Below are 15195 nucleotides of genomic sequence, written 5' to 3'. Positions count from 1 at the left end.
ATTGTCTGCGTCACATTTTGTCTCGTATACACACACACACACACACATAATCTCACGTAAAGATACATCAGCTCATTTTACCGTATAAACAACACTTGCACAGAGGTAAAAATAGCTCACATGAGATTGTGTAAGGACAAGGTTTCCCTCTGTGAGTCCCCTTCCCCCCCTTCTCTCTCTCTCTCTCTCTCTCTCCCCCTCTCTCTCTCTCTCTGGGGATGTATTGTTTATTGCTTAGTTGGACATCAATGTTAAAGCCTTTACTTCCTAGCTGCTTGTACTCGCTGTATCAACTCTCCAGACTGCATTCAGGTTATGCATAAGTAATAATCACCGCTCTCCCCCGGTGCTTGTTGTGGATAAAGGAGTAGTTGCATGGGGCTGGGTCGCTGTAGTTTCGCGGGGTAATTATTTTGGCTCGGCTATGCGATCCCTGTATGATCTCTAGCCCCCCCCCCCCGAGCTGGAGGGATGGAGGGATAAAAGGATGGAGGAATGGCAGGGGAGCCAGGGAATGGTTTAATTGCCTGACCCCTCTCCCTCCAGGATGGGTCTCAGGAGCCGGGTGTTAAAGAGAGGGGGCGGCTGGATTCTCCCTCCAGATCCCTCCGGCTTTTGTGCATGTGTGTGTGTGTGTGTGTGTGTGGGTGTACAGACATTTTGCGCTTGTCATGTGTTCCTACTAAATGTGCACACAGCAGATCTGCACATATTTAAGCAGGACCACTTAATCACATGTCATGTGTGATGCTGAAGTGATGCGCTCGCTCTCTCTCAGGTTTTAACATCTCTAACCCCTGCAACACATCAAAGGCTTAGAGGTGGGGGAGAGGAAGAGAGAGAGATGGTACGGTGGTATCTGAGGCTTCTCAGCTTCTCAGCCTGTAGACTCACACAGCTCAGAGCGGTGGGATTCCTCCCTTTGGGCCAACTCTTTCTCTGGACTAGTAGAGGCTGTTTACTGTGTATTAGCTATGTATTAGCTGTATGTTTGGAATGTAGGGATGGGACGATATGCTTATCTCACGATGCGATTCGATACGCGTTATGGGCTTCACAATTCAATACAGCCAAGATACGATGTAATAAATAAAGGTTCAGTGACAACAAATGACTGTGCAGAATTCTGTTTATTTCTGAGCCACAACTCTTTCTAGCAATGGCATTGGCTTGCTAGAATGTAAACAATTTAAAAATGCCATTACAAAGTGCAAATAATATAATTTGGAAGGAAAGCTTGTGAAATTGTGATGGGCAAGCCATTCATTTTTTTTGCCCCACCATATGTATTGTCACATTTTTGTATTGCAATATATTGAATTTCAATATATGACGTGTATATATGTGATGACATATATGACCTCATCCTTATTGGAATGCTATAACCTTGCAACCTTGCAAACCATTCCATCGGTTCATTTTTTGGTTTCATTTTCTTCTACTTCTTTTCTTCTTCATCTTCTTTTTCCTCCTCCTCCTCTTTAAAAAATATAATTAGTCCCTATGCATGTGTTGGCTATTTTTGCCCTGTGTGGCACCAATTCACCAGGCTAAATTCCCGGCACATGTAAATATAAATGGAAGCACAGTGATTTTGATTCTGACCTGGATCTAGTGAGCTCCTTTTTTTTAATTAATTGCTGCTAGGGAGATGAGAAGGAGCCTGATAGATTCAGATTACGTGAGGTTATTGGATTACAGATGGAGGAATCTCCACCTCCTTTTAGTAATCTGAAAAAAAAAAAACACTCACAGAAAAAACAGCAGCAGTGGACTTTTGTTTTCCTTCCTTTCCCTGTGTTTGGGGTTTCTCAGTCTGTCTTTGTTGTTATAGCGTGGCGGCGATGACTGAAGGCTGAGGAACCTTCATCGTAATCGGCTTGAGATCTGGCCGCAGGTCAGGCCAGCAGATGAATCCAGATTAGAGGGTCACAAGGCAGGAAGAGAGGATTAGCAGCTCTGGCTACTGCGGCCTCCTCATCTAGCTGTCCAACCATCATCTAACCAGCCAACTGACACCACTGTCTGCCACAGTTGCCTCTCCTAAAGAGTCAAGGGGCTAATGACCACAAATAGGACCCTGCTGGGCCAACTGTCATTCACTCCTATCTACTTTCAGGGCTTGGGAGATGGATCAGTGTTTTGCTTGTGAAAAGGATTTTATCTTGGTAGATATCTGACAGTTTTGTAGTTTCAGTTCAATTTGATCATAATGAAAACTCAAACTCAAAATCAAGTGAATTGAAAGTGTTTGACTCTGACTCTGGTCTCTGATCATTTCCTGCCATCTCTGTTCACCTAAGTGTGATACAAGGCTGTAGCTATTATCTGTGACTGACTGTGTGTCAGTGCAAGTCTACATAATCCAGGCTGCCCCCGAGCATGACTGCTTTATTAACAAGTCGAGTTTTGCAGAATAGCGCCCCCTGGTTGCAGACTGCTGCTCAACTAGACTATAGCTTGATGAATGAAGCAGACTGGTTAGACTTATTTGGGTCAATTATATATAAACCAAGGTAGGCGTTGCGTCATTGATGCAACAAGATGTGATTTTACCTGTGTGTGTGTGTGTGTGTGTGTGAGAGAGAGAGAGATATCCCTACGAGCAGTAACTTCTCATCTGCATCTTACACCAACCCAACATTTTCATCAGCAGCCTCCCCGCTGGCTTTGTTACTGTTTTCCCACAGTCTCCACTCCGTAAACCTCCTCTTTCTCTGTACTTCCACTTAGAAAAACAAAATAAAATTAAGCTGTGAGCGCAGCGGTGTGTGTTCCTGACAAGTTGCCTGAGTGCAGTTCCTCTGCGTAGTTCCGCTTTGATCTCACTGTAAATTAAACATGCCTTTTTAGATAACAGGTTCTGTGCCACCCACTGAGTCGAATCACACCTCCACTCTTCAGAGAGCTGCTGTCCCTGGTTTGAACTCACCAAAGTTGATTCAAGTTAATGTGGAGTGTCGCTATAATGGGATCAGCAACAGATTTTGCAATCTCTGCAAGGCAATTAGGCCATGTACACTGTGTCTCAGGTATATACAGTATAGACACGGTTGTGTGAAAAGCATGACAGAAGGCCGCTGTGTTAAAGCAGCACTTAAAAGAGCATGATGTGATATTGAAAAATACCATTAATATCCATTTCACACACTAGTGACCCAGGAAAGACGTGGGTCAACTCTTTTCACCCTTACTATACACGTGTGGTGTTTCCTGCACAGGATGGACCCGGATCAGCATAGAGTAATATTCCTGAGTCGCGTGTGTGAAAGGAGTATTAGATGGCAATCCAGAGTTCATTAAAGCCAACAGGGCTGAATTATTTCTTGGGATAAGCCCTGCTGTATAGGTCTGTCTAGGTGGATGGCCTCAAGCACAAACAAGGCCTTTCACCTATTGCTGCTGCACCTGCAGAGACTCAGACTCTCATCTGTCAGAGAGTCAGGTGGTATGATGAGGCATGAGAAGCAGTGTGTACGACACACGGCAAAAGTAGAGCAAAAGCAGACCTCTCCATGTTGTTGTTTGGTTGTGAAAGTGTAATTTTAGCTCAGGAGATTTGCAAAGCAGCGATAGAGAGACTAATGATCAAATGGTTCCAATTGCAAATAAACATATGAGGCATCAGCAAAGTACTGCGCACATCTCAACTTTATACTTGTAAAACCCCTCATTTGGCAAATGCACTTTCACAAAGAGTTTTTGGGCGTCCCAAAGAGCGCGTCAACCTTTTGAGCTCTTTGTGGTCCTTTTTGCTCCAATGGCCCTGCCTGGCTGTATTCCGCTTAGTGGTCTTTGAAATGCTAATCGCTTCTCTTCCCCTCTTTTCTTCTCCATCTCTCCTCCAGATTCCTCCTCCAACTACATCAGACAGCTGGAGACTAAAGTGCGGATCCTGGAGGACGATAATAATAAGCTTCTCTCACAGGTGAGGTTCCTACACACACACACACACACACACACACACACACACACATGACTCTCCCATCCCTTTCAGTTACAGACACAAGTGTTGCGCTGTTGGCCCAGTCCAGTGCCATTCGATGAAATGGCAAGAAAAAGAAGTTATACCCTCACAAAAAAAAAAACCACTTCTCACAACTTTCCAACATAGCCGCCACATGCGATAGGCAGCCGCGATGAGACAAAGTGGTTGCTTGATTCCCCTCTGAAGCCACCCCCTCATAACAGCCTGCCTGTTAGTTGGCGAATGTGTTTATCCATGTTTAATTCATGGGGAGTCAGTAAGCTTCAGTAGCGAGCAGTGATGTTAGCCCCCGAGGCGAACTGTGGGAGCGGAGAAACGATGAGAGGAGGGAAAGGAGGGGAAAGAGGCATTAAGTGACAGTGACAGAGTAAAGTATTTCTCCCAAAGTTGACCTTGCTGTGACTTCCCCAGAATTTGGGGGATGAGGGGCTGAGTGGAGGTGGGGGTGTGGGAGGGAGGAGGTGGCATGTTCAGTTCACCAGGAGGTCACATGTTAGAGAAAGTGTGGAGGTGTGTGTGACATACAGGAGGAACACTGACCAGAGACTAGTTTCTCTATTGACTCGTAGCAAAGTTTATTAGCGAAATGTATTAATTTGTCATGTGTCTTTCCTGACCAGTGATCTTAGATCACTGATCAATGATAAGTACTTGAATCAATAACATTTGCATGTTTCCAGACACATTTTGGAGGTATCCACCATTAGAGCTGAACAATTAATAGAAAAAAAAACCACAAGGTGTTTTAGTGCTCCAGGTAATTTTTGTACAATATTGGTGAAAACCTTTCATCATACTCAAACTCAGTAAATCCTGCACACTGACATTAACAAAATCACTTTAAACATCATCTTTAAACAGTTTTAAAGTTCTAAAAAAATGTATGACAAGAAAAACGTGATGATATGAATTACAGTTTAAATTGCAATTGCAATATTCTGTCAAATAATAGCAATTAGATTTTTCATTCAAGTTGTATATCTCATATTTATCTATTTATTGAGGATAGAGTAAACAGGAAAAAAAAATATTATTTTGTTTTGGGGATTAAATGATTGAACACAGAGGATGTCTCTGGTTTTTGTTTACATTTTTCAAAGTGCATTTTAGAAGGATTCTCAGAAACTTTATGCTTATAGACCCTGAGGTCACAGGGAAAAGATGTCAAAGTGTTTAAAATGATTTAACTCCTACATACACTTCCATATAGAGTATATTATGATATATATTCAATACATCAACATATATCATCTATTATCTTTCTGTTTGATCGTAAGCTTGTATTGTGTGCCTCATTTCATTTGGAAGCAAGACTGTCAAGTTGAGGAGTCACAGTTTAAATGGATTTTTAATTGGAAGCCTTTATTCCTTTTTTTTCCCATGATTTTCTCTTTCCCCAATTATCTCCTTGCAGATTCATGTGTAGGCAAAAGAGTGTGGGCGGGAATCACTGACACGAAACCTCAATGATCCACGTAATTAGCTCTAAGTGCTACAATTAGGAGCTACACATTGTCTCACAGCCGTTTTACATCAGGACATCCAGTGTGAACCTCCTTTTGAAATAACACCGCTGTTAAATTACACCTTGACTAAATATTCCTTGTACTATAAACCATGGTGGTGGGTGTGGAAATGGTGGCTGTGATGTGAAGTCATGCATGCGGTACACTCAACAAGTACAGATTCTGTATTCATAGCAATAATGTATATATTTTTTTCTGAATATGAGAAGAGGATTGTGAGATTTCTATGAAGATCCACAGCTAAGGTGTGAAGATTTATAGTCAATATTTAGGTTTCACAATAATAGAACTTTTACTTACTTTTATCAATTGGATACTGCTCAGTAATAATTATTTTCTCAAGTGCTGATGAGGTTTGATAGCGCAGGTATATAAGGGTGAAGTGCCTCATTCCTGACTGACTGCACATAATTTTCCTCTTGATGACCGTGGCAATGTGGCGACATGGGAAAAAGATTACGAGCTCCTTATCGGACTTGGCACACACTCAGGAAGACAATATTTGAATAAGTCTGCATAGTCTAATGCAAAAAAACTCAACTCAAAAGCAGCTGTGAAATCACCATGACAGAACTCTCTCATCGGTCCGAACACTTTGTATAAAATAGCCCAGATCACCAAGGGGCTTTGCCTCAAAATCTCAAATGTGTGACATTAAATGTGTGAAGTTCTCTCCTCCACAGTGTCTCAGAGTTTGTTTTTTTACAGTGACAATAATTTATGGACCCTAAGAAGACTACTACAGTTGCTACCTTGCTAATAATGGCTCCTGATAGACAATAAGCCAATAATGAACCATTACATGAACACTGTTTTTCTCTCCCCAGGCTTATAGCCGGTATAGCTTATCACAGATACAGACCAAGAAGGTAACTTTCTCCAATGCCACTGATTGCTGGCCTCTGAAATGCTACTGAGGTCAATGGGGCTAGCCTCTTTTGCTTTTTCCCTCTTTTATCTGTCCGGTGGTGGGACTTTCACAGCTGTAAGCTTGTTGCTCTCTCCTACGGGTGGCACCCGTTATCTGCTGCTAGCATGCTAAGCTAATGAATGAAACACAGGTGGCTCTGCCTGTGTGTGGCCCGTCTTGGCAAGGAGCCTGTTTTTGTCCTTGAAGCCGTTTTGCAAAGCACAGTTGGTGTTTGGTACTAGGTAACCCTAGGTGAATGAATGCTACATTGTGCTTTGGTGCATGAATGACACACGCTTGTCCTGGCTTGCCGGGACGTCTGGTGGGCTGAATAATTTAAGATGCGGGGGCGAAACAGGTAGATCCAGGCATCCATTATGCATGGCCGACAACTGGTATGAGTGTAATTGAAGAATGCAGGACTGTATGAATTTTTTAAGAACGTTACCTTGTTGTTTGTGTGATTGAGAAACTTTTTTGCTTTCCATGAAAATACAAGATTGGTAGTGAAAATGTTAGCTTTCAGTAATTAGGGACAAAAAACCTGTTATGCAATTAGCCTACTTACTGTTGTGTCTCAATACTAGCAGGTGGAATTTACAATGGATTATCTGCCTGAATGGAAATATTGCCTAACTTCCAGTGTTGTGAAACTGGCCCAGTGAAACTTGCGTTGAGCCTGAAGGAAACAATAGCTTCTTATCAGTGGAATGTTGACCCTCCAAAGCAGCCTGGCTGAGTGATTTTTAAATGTACTAAAGGGAGAGAGGGAGGGAGCCGACAAAATGGTCGGAAGGTAGATACAAACAAAGGCCTACACAGCACAGAGACGGAGACTCACAGACACAAAGGGGTGTGTGTGTGTGTGTGCGTGTGTGTGTGTGCGTGTGCAAATGCACTCACCCGCACGCACGCACTGTACACGATTTGTTCTTTAACTTTTCTCCCACTCCTACTCCCCATCTCCCACCTCTCTTCAACCGTTACTTATCTCTCTCAGACGCACTGAAGTGTGAGGCACTCTGTGACTTTCCCTGCGCGCTCACTGCCACTTTGTCATTAACAAGTGAGTGCTCAGTGTGACTCAGAGAATTTAATGATTTATATGACAGATTCAATTTATACCGGATGACACCCCATCCATTAACTGCGGGCTAATTGACCTCGTTGACTTTGCGAGAGTGGCCTGCAGTAGGGTCCACTCAGGAGACCTGAATGATGAGAGAGGTAAATGAATAACGGCTGATTTATTGACAGAGTGACTATTTGAACATGGTTTCCAGTGTTATAGCTAATTGATGTTCACTCTCTTTATCTTGTCAAGCACTTAACCAGTCTAAAAAGTAGACTCTTTACCCGCAAAAAATGCCAATACAGAAAATAAAAGATATAGATGGTAGTTAATCACAGCGTGGCATTGTAAAGACATCAATCTGCTGGCAGAGTACTAAAATGAATTGACGCAACGTCTCCAAACGTCTGCGCATGGGAGACTAGCACAGGTTACTCGGATTCTGTATTCCATTAAATCATGGCGCAGAAGGAGGCCGCTGCGTCGCCCTCTACCCTTTTTGTCACGGCGGCATCACCCCGGCCCCTCGTAACTCAGACAGGAAATGATGCGTGACGTCCACGGCTCCTTCCCCGTCAGCACCGAGAACATTGTGATGGATGGATAGATGGAAGGGGCCGCGTGCTTTAGCCAAGAGGAGTGCAGAGGGCCGACTGTCCCGGCCTGTCTGGCAAACACATGGCTTGGTCGGTCTCTATCCGTGGTCAAGGTCGACTTAGGGGGTTAGAAGTAGAGTTTGGTGGGGAGTGTTGGTTCGTTTTTTAGAGGTAATCTAGGCATAACTGAAGTCTTCTTTAGGTGATGGCGATCCTGCCAGAGAGCAGCATGATTGAAGACTACTCTTTATTTTGATATTTTGTAATGAGTGATACCCTCACTGGTCTTACTAGTCATTCGCTTGATGTTCATGTCCTGGATTGTGTGGTCGTGCAAATTTCTGTCGCTCCTCCAGATGTGCCATTTAGGGCGTAAGTCTGCTGCCAGACACTAAGCCTAGAGAAAGGACACGGTGATCATTGTTGGTTAGCAGAGGTACAGATTGAGGGCATGAATGGAGAAAACCAAAGGATAGATCACCAAGTGCCATGGGACAGATGGGGAAAGGTTAGAGGAACAATAAGGGGATACTGAGCCAGAGGAGTGATGTGGAGAGGGGATATCAAAGGAGAGAAGAGACAGAGAGAATGCTAATTGTGGCTTTGTGTGTGTGCGCATGAGTGTATGTGCACCTGTGTGTGTGTGTGTGTGTGTGTGTGTGATGCACAAGAGCAGCCAACACGACACAATGTCCACGCATTCATAGACACAGACACGTACTCACACACACACACACACAGCTCATTGGGTTATTTATAGCCTGAATGCTCCCAGGCATCACGTGTGTTTACATGCTGTGCCGTGCGCAGAGGGAACACTAGTGCGTGACATGAGAAATGTCATAAGGAACAGTGGTGTTGCTGTGTTCCTGCCTACAGAGAGGAGCGAGGCCAGTTACTGCCCCCAGGAACCAGTGGTCTTTGGCTGCTAATGAGGCTGAATCTTGGGAAAACAATCCCCGCATAAAGCCCCTCGATGATGACACATGATACAGTCCACTGCTGTGCTGCGCCATTTACGAATAAAGCTACAACAAATTCTGTATTGCAAAAAAAAAAAAAATGCTTGAAGCAACAGCGTCAGAGGGACGGTAAGAGCGCGGGGCCGGGGTAGGAGGACAGGACCGTAGGGTCTTGTACACGCCACCGCCGACGCTCCGATAGGCAAAGCAGGTTATTGTACAGCTGTTGAATTTTAAATAGTTTGGTGGTTCTGATAACTTCTGTACAATAAAATAACTAGCGAACGCTCATCAAGTGTCCTACTTAAAACCATCCTCCACATCGCTTGAGCTGTACTTGCAGTCAGGCTACCGTAATGATGCTAATAGATATGAATATATTGATTTTGAGATGCCATAATGATGGGAATTGGTGTGAATCTGTAATTAAAGGTAAAATGAAGGCAGGGCTTCCAAAGTGGGAGGGGCCAAAAGTTCCCCTATTCAGGTGCTTGAAGAACAAAACAAGACATGAGAGAACAAAGTGTTGATAGGCAGTCTGTGTGTGTCTGTGAGTGTGTTTTTCGTGCAGTTTGAGCCGTCCTGTCTGTAGAGTTGGGACACAGTGAAGCAAGTTCCTAGCTATCTTCAAATGACATGGAAATTAAGTCTAATTGTGTGTGTGTGTGTGTGTGTGTGTGTGTTTGTGTCGGTGCACATGTTTGGGCCCAGCAGTGTAACCCAGGTGACCTTCGCGCCCTGAGGAAGGGAATGACCCTCTACCACTCAGAGTCCCAGCTGTCCTCTCTGCCCCAGCGCCAGGACGCCATGCACATGGTGAGTACCCAGGAGGCCCACCCACACACACACACACACACACACACACACACACACACACACACACACACACACACACACACACACACACACACCCACTAGGGCTGGGCGATTAATCGAATTTTATTTTCGATTACGATTTTGGCTTCCCACGATTATGAAAACAAGAAAATCGAGATAAAACGATTTTTGTGCCTCATTCCGTTTAGCAATGTTGCTCTCGTTTTGTCTTGTGTTGTAAATCCAGCGCACCCCTTTCCTCCGCAACGGTGCGCTCCGCTCCGCCCCTCCTCCAAAGCCCAAACATGCTGTGGTATAGTTTCAGCTGGAGTCGGTAACAGAGAGCCGGCCGGCGCGTTTCTCCGTTTATTTTTAAACCTTCCTTGGTAGAAGATGACAGAAAGAGAGCCGTTGGTCGACAGGAAAGGTAAAAAAAAAAAAATCATTGGTGTGGAAACACTGTACAGGCCCACGGTGCGTGTTCAATTGCACTGAAGCACTGCGACATGGTTAAATTACCTAATTCCACTAACGTTACTTAAATACCACGAGGTAACGTTAAAGTCACCTACCGTTTAAGTCTGTATGGCAGCGAAGACAAGTTACTGTCTACAAATCCCCATTACTGACTGTGGTATGTTAAGTTTCACTTTTGTTTTCACACCGCGAGACCCCAAATTACAGACGTGATGTGATTATTTATTTTAGTTATTTATTTATCTCTATTTTTACTTTTATTTATTTATTTATTTGCATTTATTTCTTTGTTTTTCAGTTCAATTATATTTAAAGTTCAAAGAAATCCAATGGTTTTTTTTTTAAAGTTCAATAAATGCATGATGTTCCCAAAGTCAATGAGTAATCGTGTTAAATAATCGTGATCTCAATATCAATCAAAATAATCGTGATTATGATTTTTGCCATAATCGTGCAGCCCTAACACCCACAGATGCACACAACAAGCGTACACACCCAAACACTCACATAGACACAAACAGAGATGCACATACACACACCCACACTCAGACAGACACACAAAGAGATGCATAGGCGAAAATCGACATTAAGATGCTTGTAGCCACTTTGCTCCATATACAGGGAGCAGGCAGGGACTAATTGCGCGCGCACGCACACACACACACACACACGAGGTGGCTACAGCTGTGCCTCTCCCCGGTTCCTCCACAGCGAAATCAAGTCAAGTCAGCTGTAATTCACTTTATTTCTAACTCCAATTATACCTCCACAGGCTACCAGACTCCCTATCTCCCTTACACACGGCAGGAAGAGAAACACACATTCACACAGGAAGAGAGAGAGAACGAGGCAGAGAAAGCGAGAGTGAGAGGAGGGAGACAGGATGTAGACAAAGAGAGCGAGAGAGAGAGAGAAGAGACAGAATTAAAGGAGGAAGAGATGAGGGGAAAGAGGAACTAAGACAGAGAGATGAGGAGAGAAAATAAAAGGGAGCGACGCCTCCTCCTCTCTTCCTCCCATCTTGCCCTCCGCTCCTCTCAGCTGCCTTCCTCCCCCTGGAGCCTGTTTGAACTGAATCCCGCTATAAAAGTAATAATCCTCTCCAATCCAGCGCCACCCCTGACCCGGCCAGTGTCTGGGGAGGAGAGGCTGGGTAATTGTTTTCTGACTGCTTAAGGAAGGCCAGAGCCGGGCCATGCCACTACCCAGAGGACTAAGTGTAAAAATCAATACTGTGTTTTAATCACCGGCCCTCTGGACGGCCCCGGCTTACTGCGTCCAGACCCGGCACGCTCCGTTTTTAAGCTCACAGATCAACGTCTTCTCCTCTAGGAGCTTCACGTCACTCACTGTCCAATAATGTCCGTGAACCTTGACCCCCCTGGGAGGTCTGTCCAACCAGGAGGAAGGTTAAATGGCAAATTATCTCGACGGTTGTCTCCCCGCATTTAATTTCACAGCGCGGTTTATGCCGTGAAACAAGGTCATGATATTGACTCACGGTCACCTCACTTAGAACTCGCAACAAACCTCAAGAGTAGCTGTCAATATTAGAATCAATCAGTAGACTGAAAAATGCATTCTTGATACTGCATTCGGGATTTATGCCATTAAATCATCCAACAACTGGCAAATCAATCTTCTAGACAGCACAGACAGTAACTGTCTCTTGCAGCCTTGATGTGGATGTTTGCTCAATTTATCTTGCCAGGCATTTAAACAGCCTCAAATCTGGGCATATTATTTGCAAGATTGAACAAAGCACTCTTCTTGTCAATTATTCAAATGCATTCAACTAGTATTTTACTGGGTTTTGTGAGGTATTCACATTTGAGAAGTGTGTGGGATTTGAATTTTGTTGGTGTTTGAGTCTTCATCCATTCCATATCAGCTAGAAATAGACTCCAATCTAAAGAGTCTTTACAATAAATGTGTCCTCATCCTCTGGACCAAAACAAAAAGATGGATAACCATCTTACGGGTACATCACAAATTCAACAAGCTTATGATTTTTACTTGCCACAAAATATGGTGTTTTATGGCATGAAATACCCTTTACATTGGCAAATAAATTGCATATACAGTACAGACAGTAACTTACTCTTGTTGCTTTCATTTGTTCTATCAGGTGATTAGAAAGTGATTCACTTCTTCCTCTCATTTTGGCTTGGTTGTCGTGGCGACTCCATGGAGACGTATTCATGATGAGCTGCATGGTGATTGATTGGCTGCTTTCTAATGTGGCCTGAGTTCATCCACGTGTGAGAGAAAGCCCTTGTTGGAAGATGGAGAGAGAGAGAGAAGATGAGAGACGTGGGGCCACAGACGGCAACAGCAGAACTGCACAGAACTGAACTGTTGTTTTCTGTGTGTGTGTGTATGTGTGTGTGTGTGTGTGTATGTTTGTTTGTATGTCAGAGAAAGAGAGAACACCAATGAGAACGACAAACCGAAAGACGGATAAAGAAAGAAAGCAGCCAGCCTGCGTGATTCTCCCAAACACTCAACAGTCGACTCGTATTCTGTGTGCCAGAACTACAAACCATTGATTCTGACAGCGTTTGCTTTTCCCCTCATCCTGCAAGGCCTAAATCAGGCCTATTTATGCAGGGAAGCCGTCCCCAACTGTACATCCATATGAATAGTAAACATGGCCCGGAGCTGGCTGTGTCTCTGCGCTGTCCAAATCCTTTTCTTTACTGCACAGCCCCGGCGCAGAATAAACTGAGAAACCTGGCCCCACTGCTAGCGGGAGTGTTTACACATTTCAAACAGTAGCTTTAACCCATGGAAGAGAGCATCAAATGGGAGCGGCAGTGATTTACATACTTTTACTTGTAGTTTACTTCCACGTTCACTGCACAAGAGCTGTATGGGAAATTACTCACCCAGCTGTTAAGATGTCTCGCTGTAACCTTCTACAAAAAGAAGCGCGCTGTAGCCAGTGGGAAGTGTGTTTGTATTTACCAAGGGGATTGTTGGACAGATAAATTCTCGGTTCTTCCCCTATCATTTTCTCAAAATTGTAGACTTACCCTTGCTGATGGATTTAATAATTTGTAACAACAGCACACCCTCATCACTCCCACCCAAATTCTTTCCTGGCTATAATTTAAGTGTTTTTTTTCCCTCTTAAATGAGGCATATCATGCAAAATGTTGACCTTTCACTGTCCAATTTTTATCTTTTTAATACAAACAGTTATCCTTGTGGTTTTCAGTGGTTGTCAGGTGTGGAAAGATGCACAAGTCAGTTCACAACTCGCAGGACCAGCGGTTTTATTCATTTTTAAGGTGGTTGTTGGGCAGTTTTAGCAAAACATCACTCTTGGGTGTAGGAGGATTATTATTTTATGTCCCTATTATTAGGGTGGTTGGGCTCGCGCTGGCACTCAAATGGGGCCAGCGGGCACAGAGCAAGCTGACAAACACATCACTAGCGAGCGGAGAATTGAACCCGGGCTAACAGAGCCACGGAGCTGTGTCTAATGCAGGGCCCTGATGCCAGGTCACAGTGAATGAAGCCATTGTGTTTGTCCCACCAGATCTCTGTGTCCCTCCAACAGAGAGCCACTGTCTGGAACTAACTGGGGGGTGGGATGAGTCAGGCACCCCCTGGTCCTCTTACTGGCTGGCTGCTCCCATCGCACCGGGTTAAATCACACAGCGCAGGTAGCAGACCTGGCTGAGGGTTGAATACATTGTGAATGCAAGAAAAACAAACCCAAAAAACACCCCACACACAAGAAACAGGGGGCGATTTAAGTTGGGATGAAGGCAGTGGCATTTCTGTGCTGAAAGAAATGTTAAATATATTGATTTTTGAGTGGGAGTAAATGACAGTTTACCTGCCCGCCATCTCCCTTGTTAAATCTGCACCAAACACCTACTGATGAGGAAAGTGTGGTTAACCTTTTCTTGTAAAAGATATGTCTCTCTTTGAGCCGGGTATCTCGGATGTGACTCAAATGAAGAACCGAGGTGGTGCTAGTTTGCTGTGACTCGTGGCGTTAAGCTCAGTGTGACAGCGGACCGTCTGAAGCTGGTGGCGTCACGGCTGCAGCGCACGCCGTGTGCTCCAGATGTTGTGGGTTCAGATCCTGCTCTCGACCTTTGTCGCGTGTCACTGTGTGACTGCCTGCTGAGGTAGAAATGTCAAATAATCTGAAAAACACACCGGAAGCTTCCACTGTTCAGTGAAATACAGTAAATTGTAGTTTTATCGCAGTTGTTGAGCCTCAAATCGGTTTGAGTTCAGGGCAGAAACCACAATTATCATCAGTAACAGCATTTCATCACTGGGGTGTCCTGCTTTCTCAGCAGGCAAAGACACATGCTACACATTAGAGGTTCAAATCACTCTCCCTCCCATCTCTCCTGTCACTCACTACAGTATGCTGTCTTATAAACTGTATACAATGCCTGTAAAACAAGAAAAACACACACAACACAACAACATGCCATTCCAGCTGCTGTTACTGACACTTGCCCTCCTCCTAGGGAACGGGGCGCCTCCCGACCAGCGAGTCCTCTCCTGCCACAGGCTACCTGTCCTGCGTCCAGAAGCCTGAGGCCGTGGTTCACGCCATGAAGGTACTGGGGGGGCGGGATCAAGGGGTTGTTGTTACAGTACATTTTAAAAACAATTCCACTTAGGGAGAATGTGGTGGGAAAACTACAGTTTAGCTGTTCACCAACGCACCTTGTTAAAATGCACTCGTCTCACCATAACGGAAATGTTTTCAGAGTTCTGTAATAAGATGGCCTCAGTTTTGTTAAATCCCTGTGCTGTACAACAAAGTCCCACTTTTTACTGCGTACTCTGCTGTGCAAGAGTGAACTCCCACTG

The 15195-nt window shown here is 44.4% G+C and overlaps 1 protein-coding gene across 2 annotated transcripts in view; it reads left to right on the top strand.

The window, feature by feature from the left end:
• The window catches only part of ccdc85cb (coiled-coil domain containing 85C, b), a 51524-nt gene that overhangs the window by 32192 nt on the left and 4137 nt on the right, over nucleotides 1-15195 (top strand). The window contains exons 2-5 of one of the 2 annotated variants that reach the window (XM_071924900.2): nucleotides 3849-3928; nucleotides 6342-6383; nucleotides 9769-9870; nucleotides 14847-14939. In XM_071924900.2, the coding sequence (XP_071781001.1) occupies nucleotides 3849-3928; nucleotides 6342-6383; nucleotides 9769-9870; nucleotides 14847-14939 (317 nt within the window). Of the gene's footprint in view, nucleotides 1-3848; nucleotides 3929-6341; nucleotides 6384-9765; nucleotides 9871-14846; nucleotides 14940-15195 lie in introns of both variants that reach the window. The other variant, XM_071924899.2, reaches the window with a different exon arrangement.

This window comes from Centroberyx gerrardi, chromosome 18 (assembly GCF_048128805.1).
Source record: "Centroberyx gerrardi isolate f3 chromosome 18, fCenGer3.hap1.cur.20231027, whole genome shotgun sequence".
Taxonomy (NCBI): domain Eukaryota; kingdom Metazoa; phylum Chordata; class Actinopteri; order Beryciformes; family Berycidae; genus Centroberyx; species Centroberyx gerrardi.
This window is presented reverse-complemented; position numbering and strand designations above follow the sequence as displayed.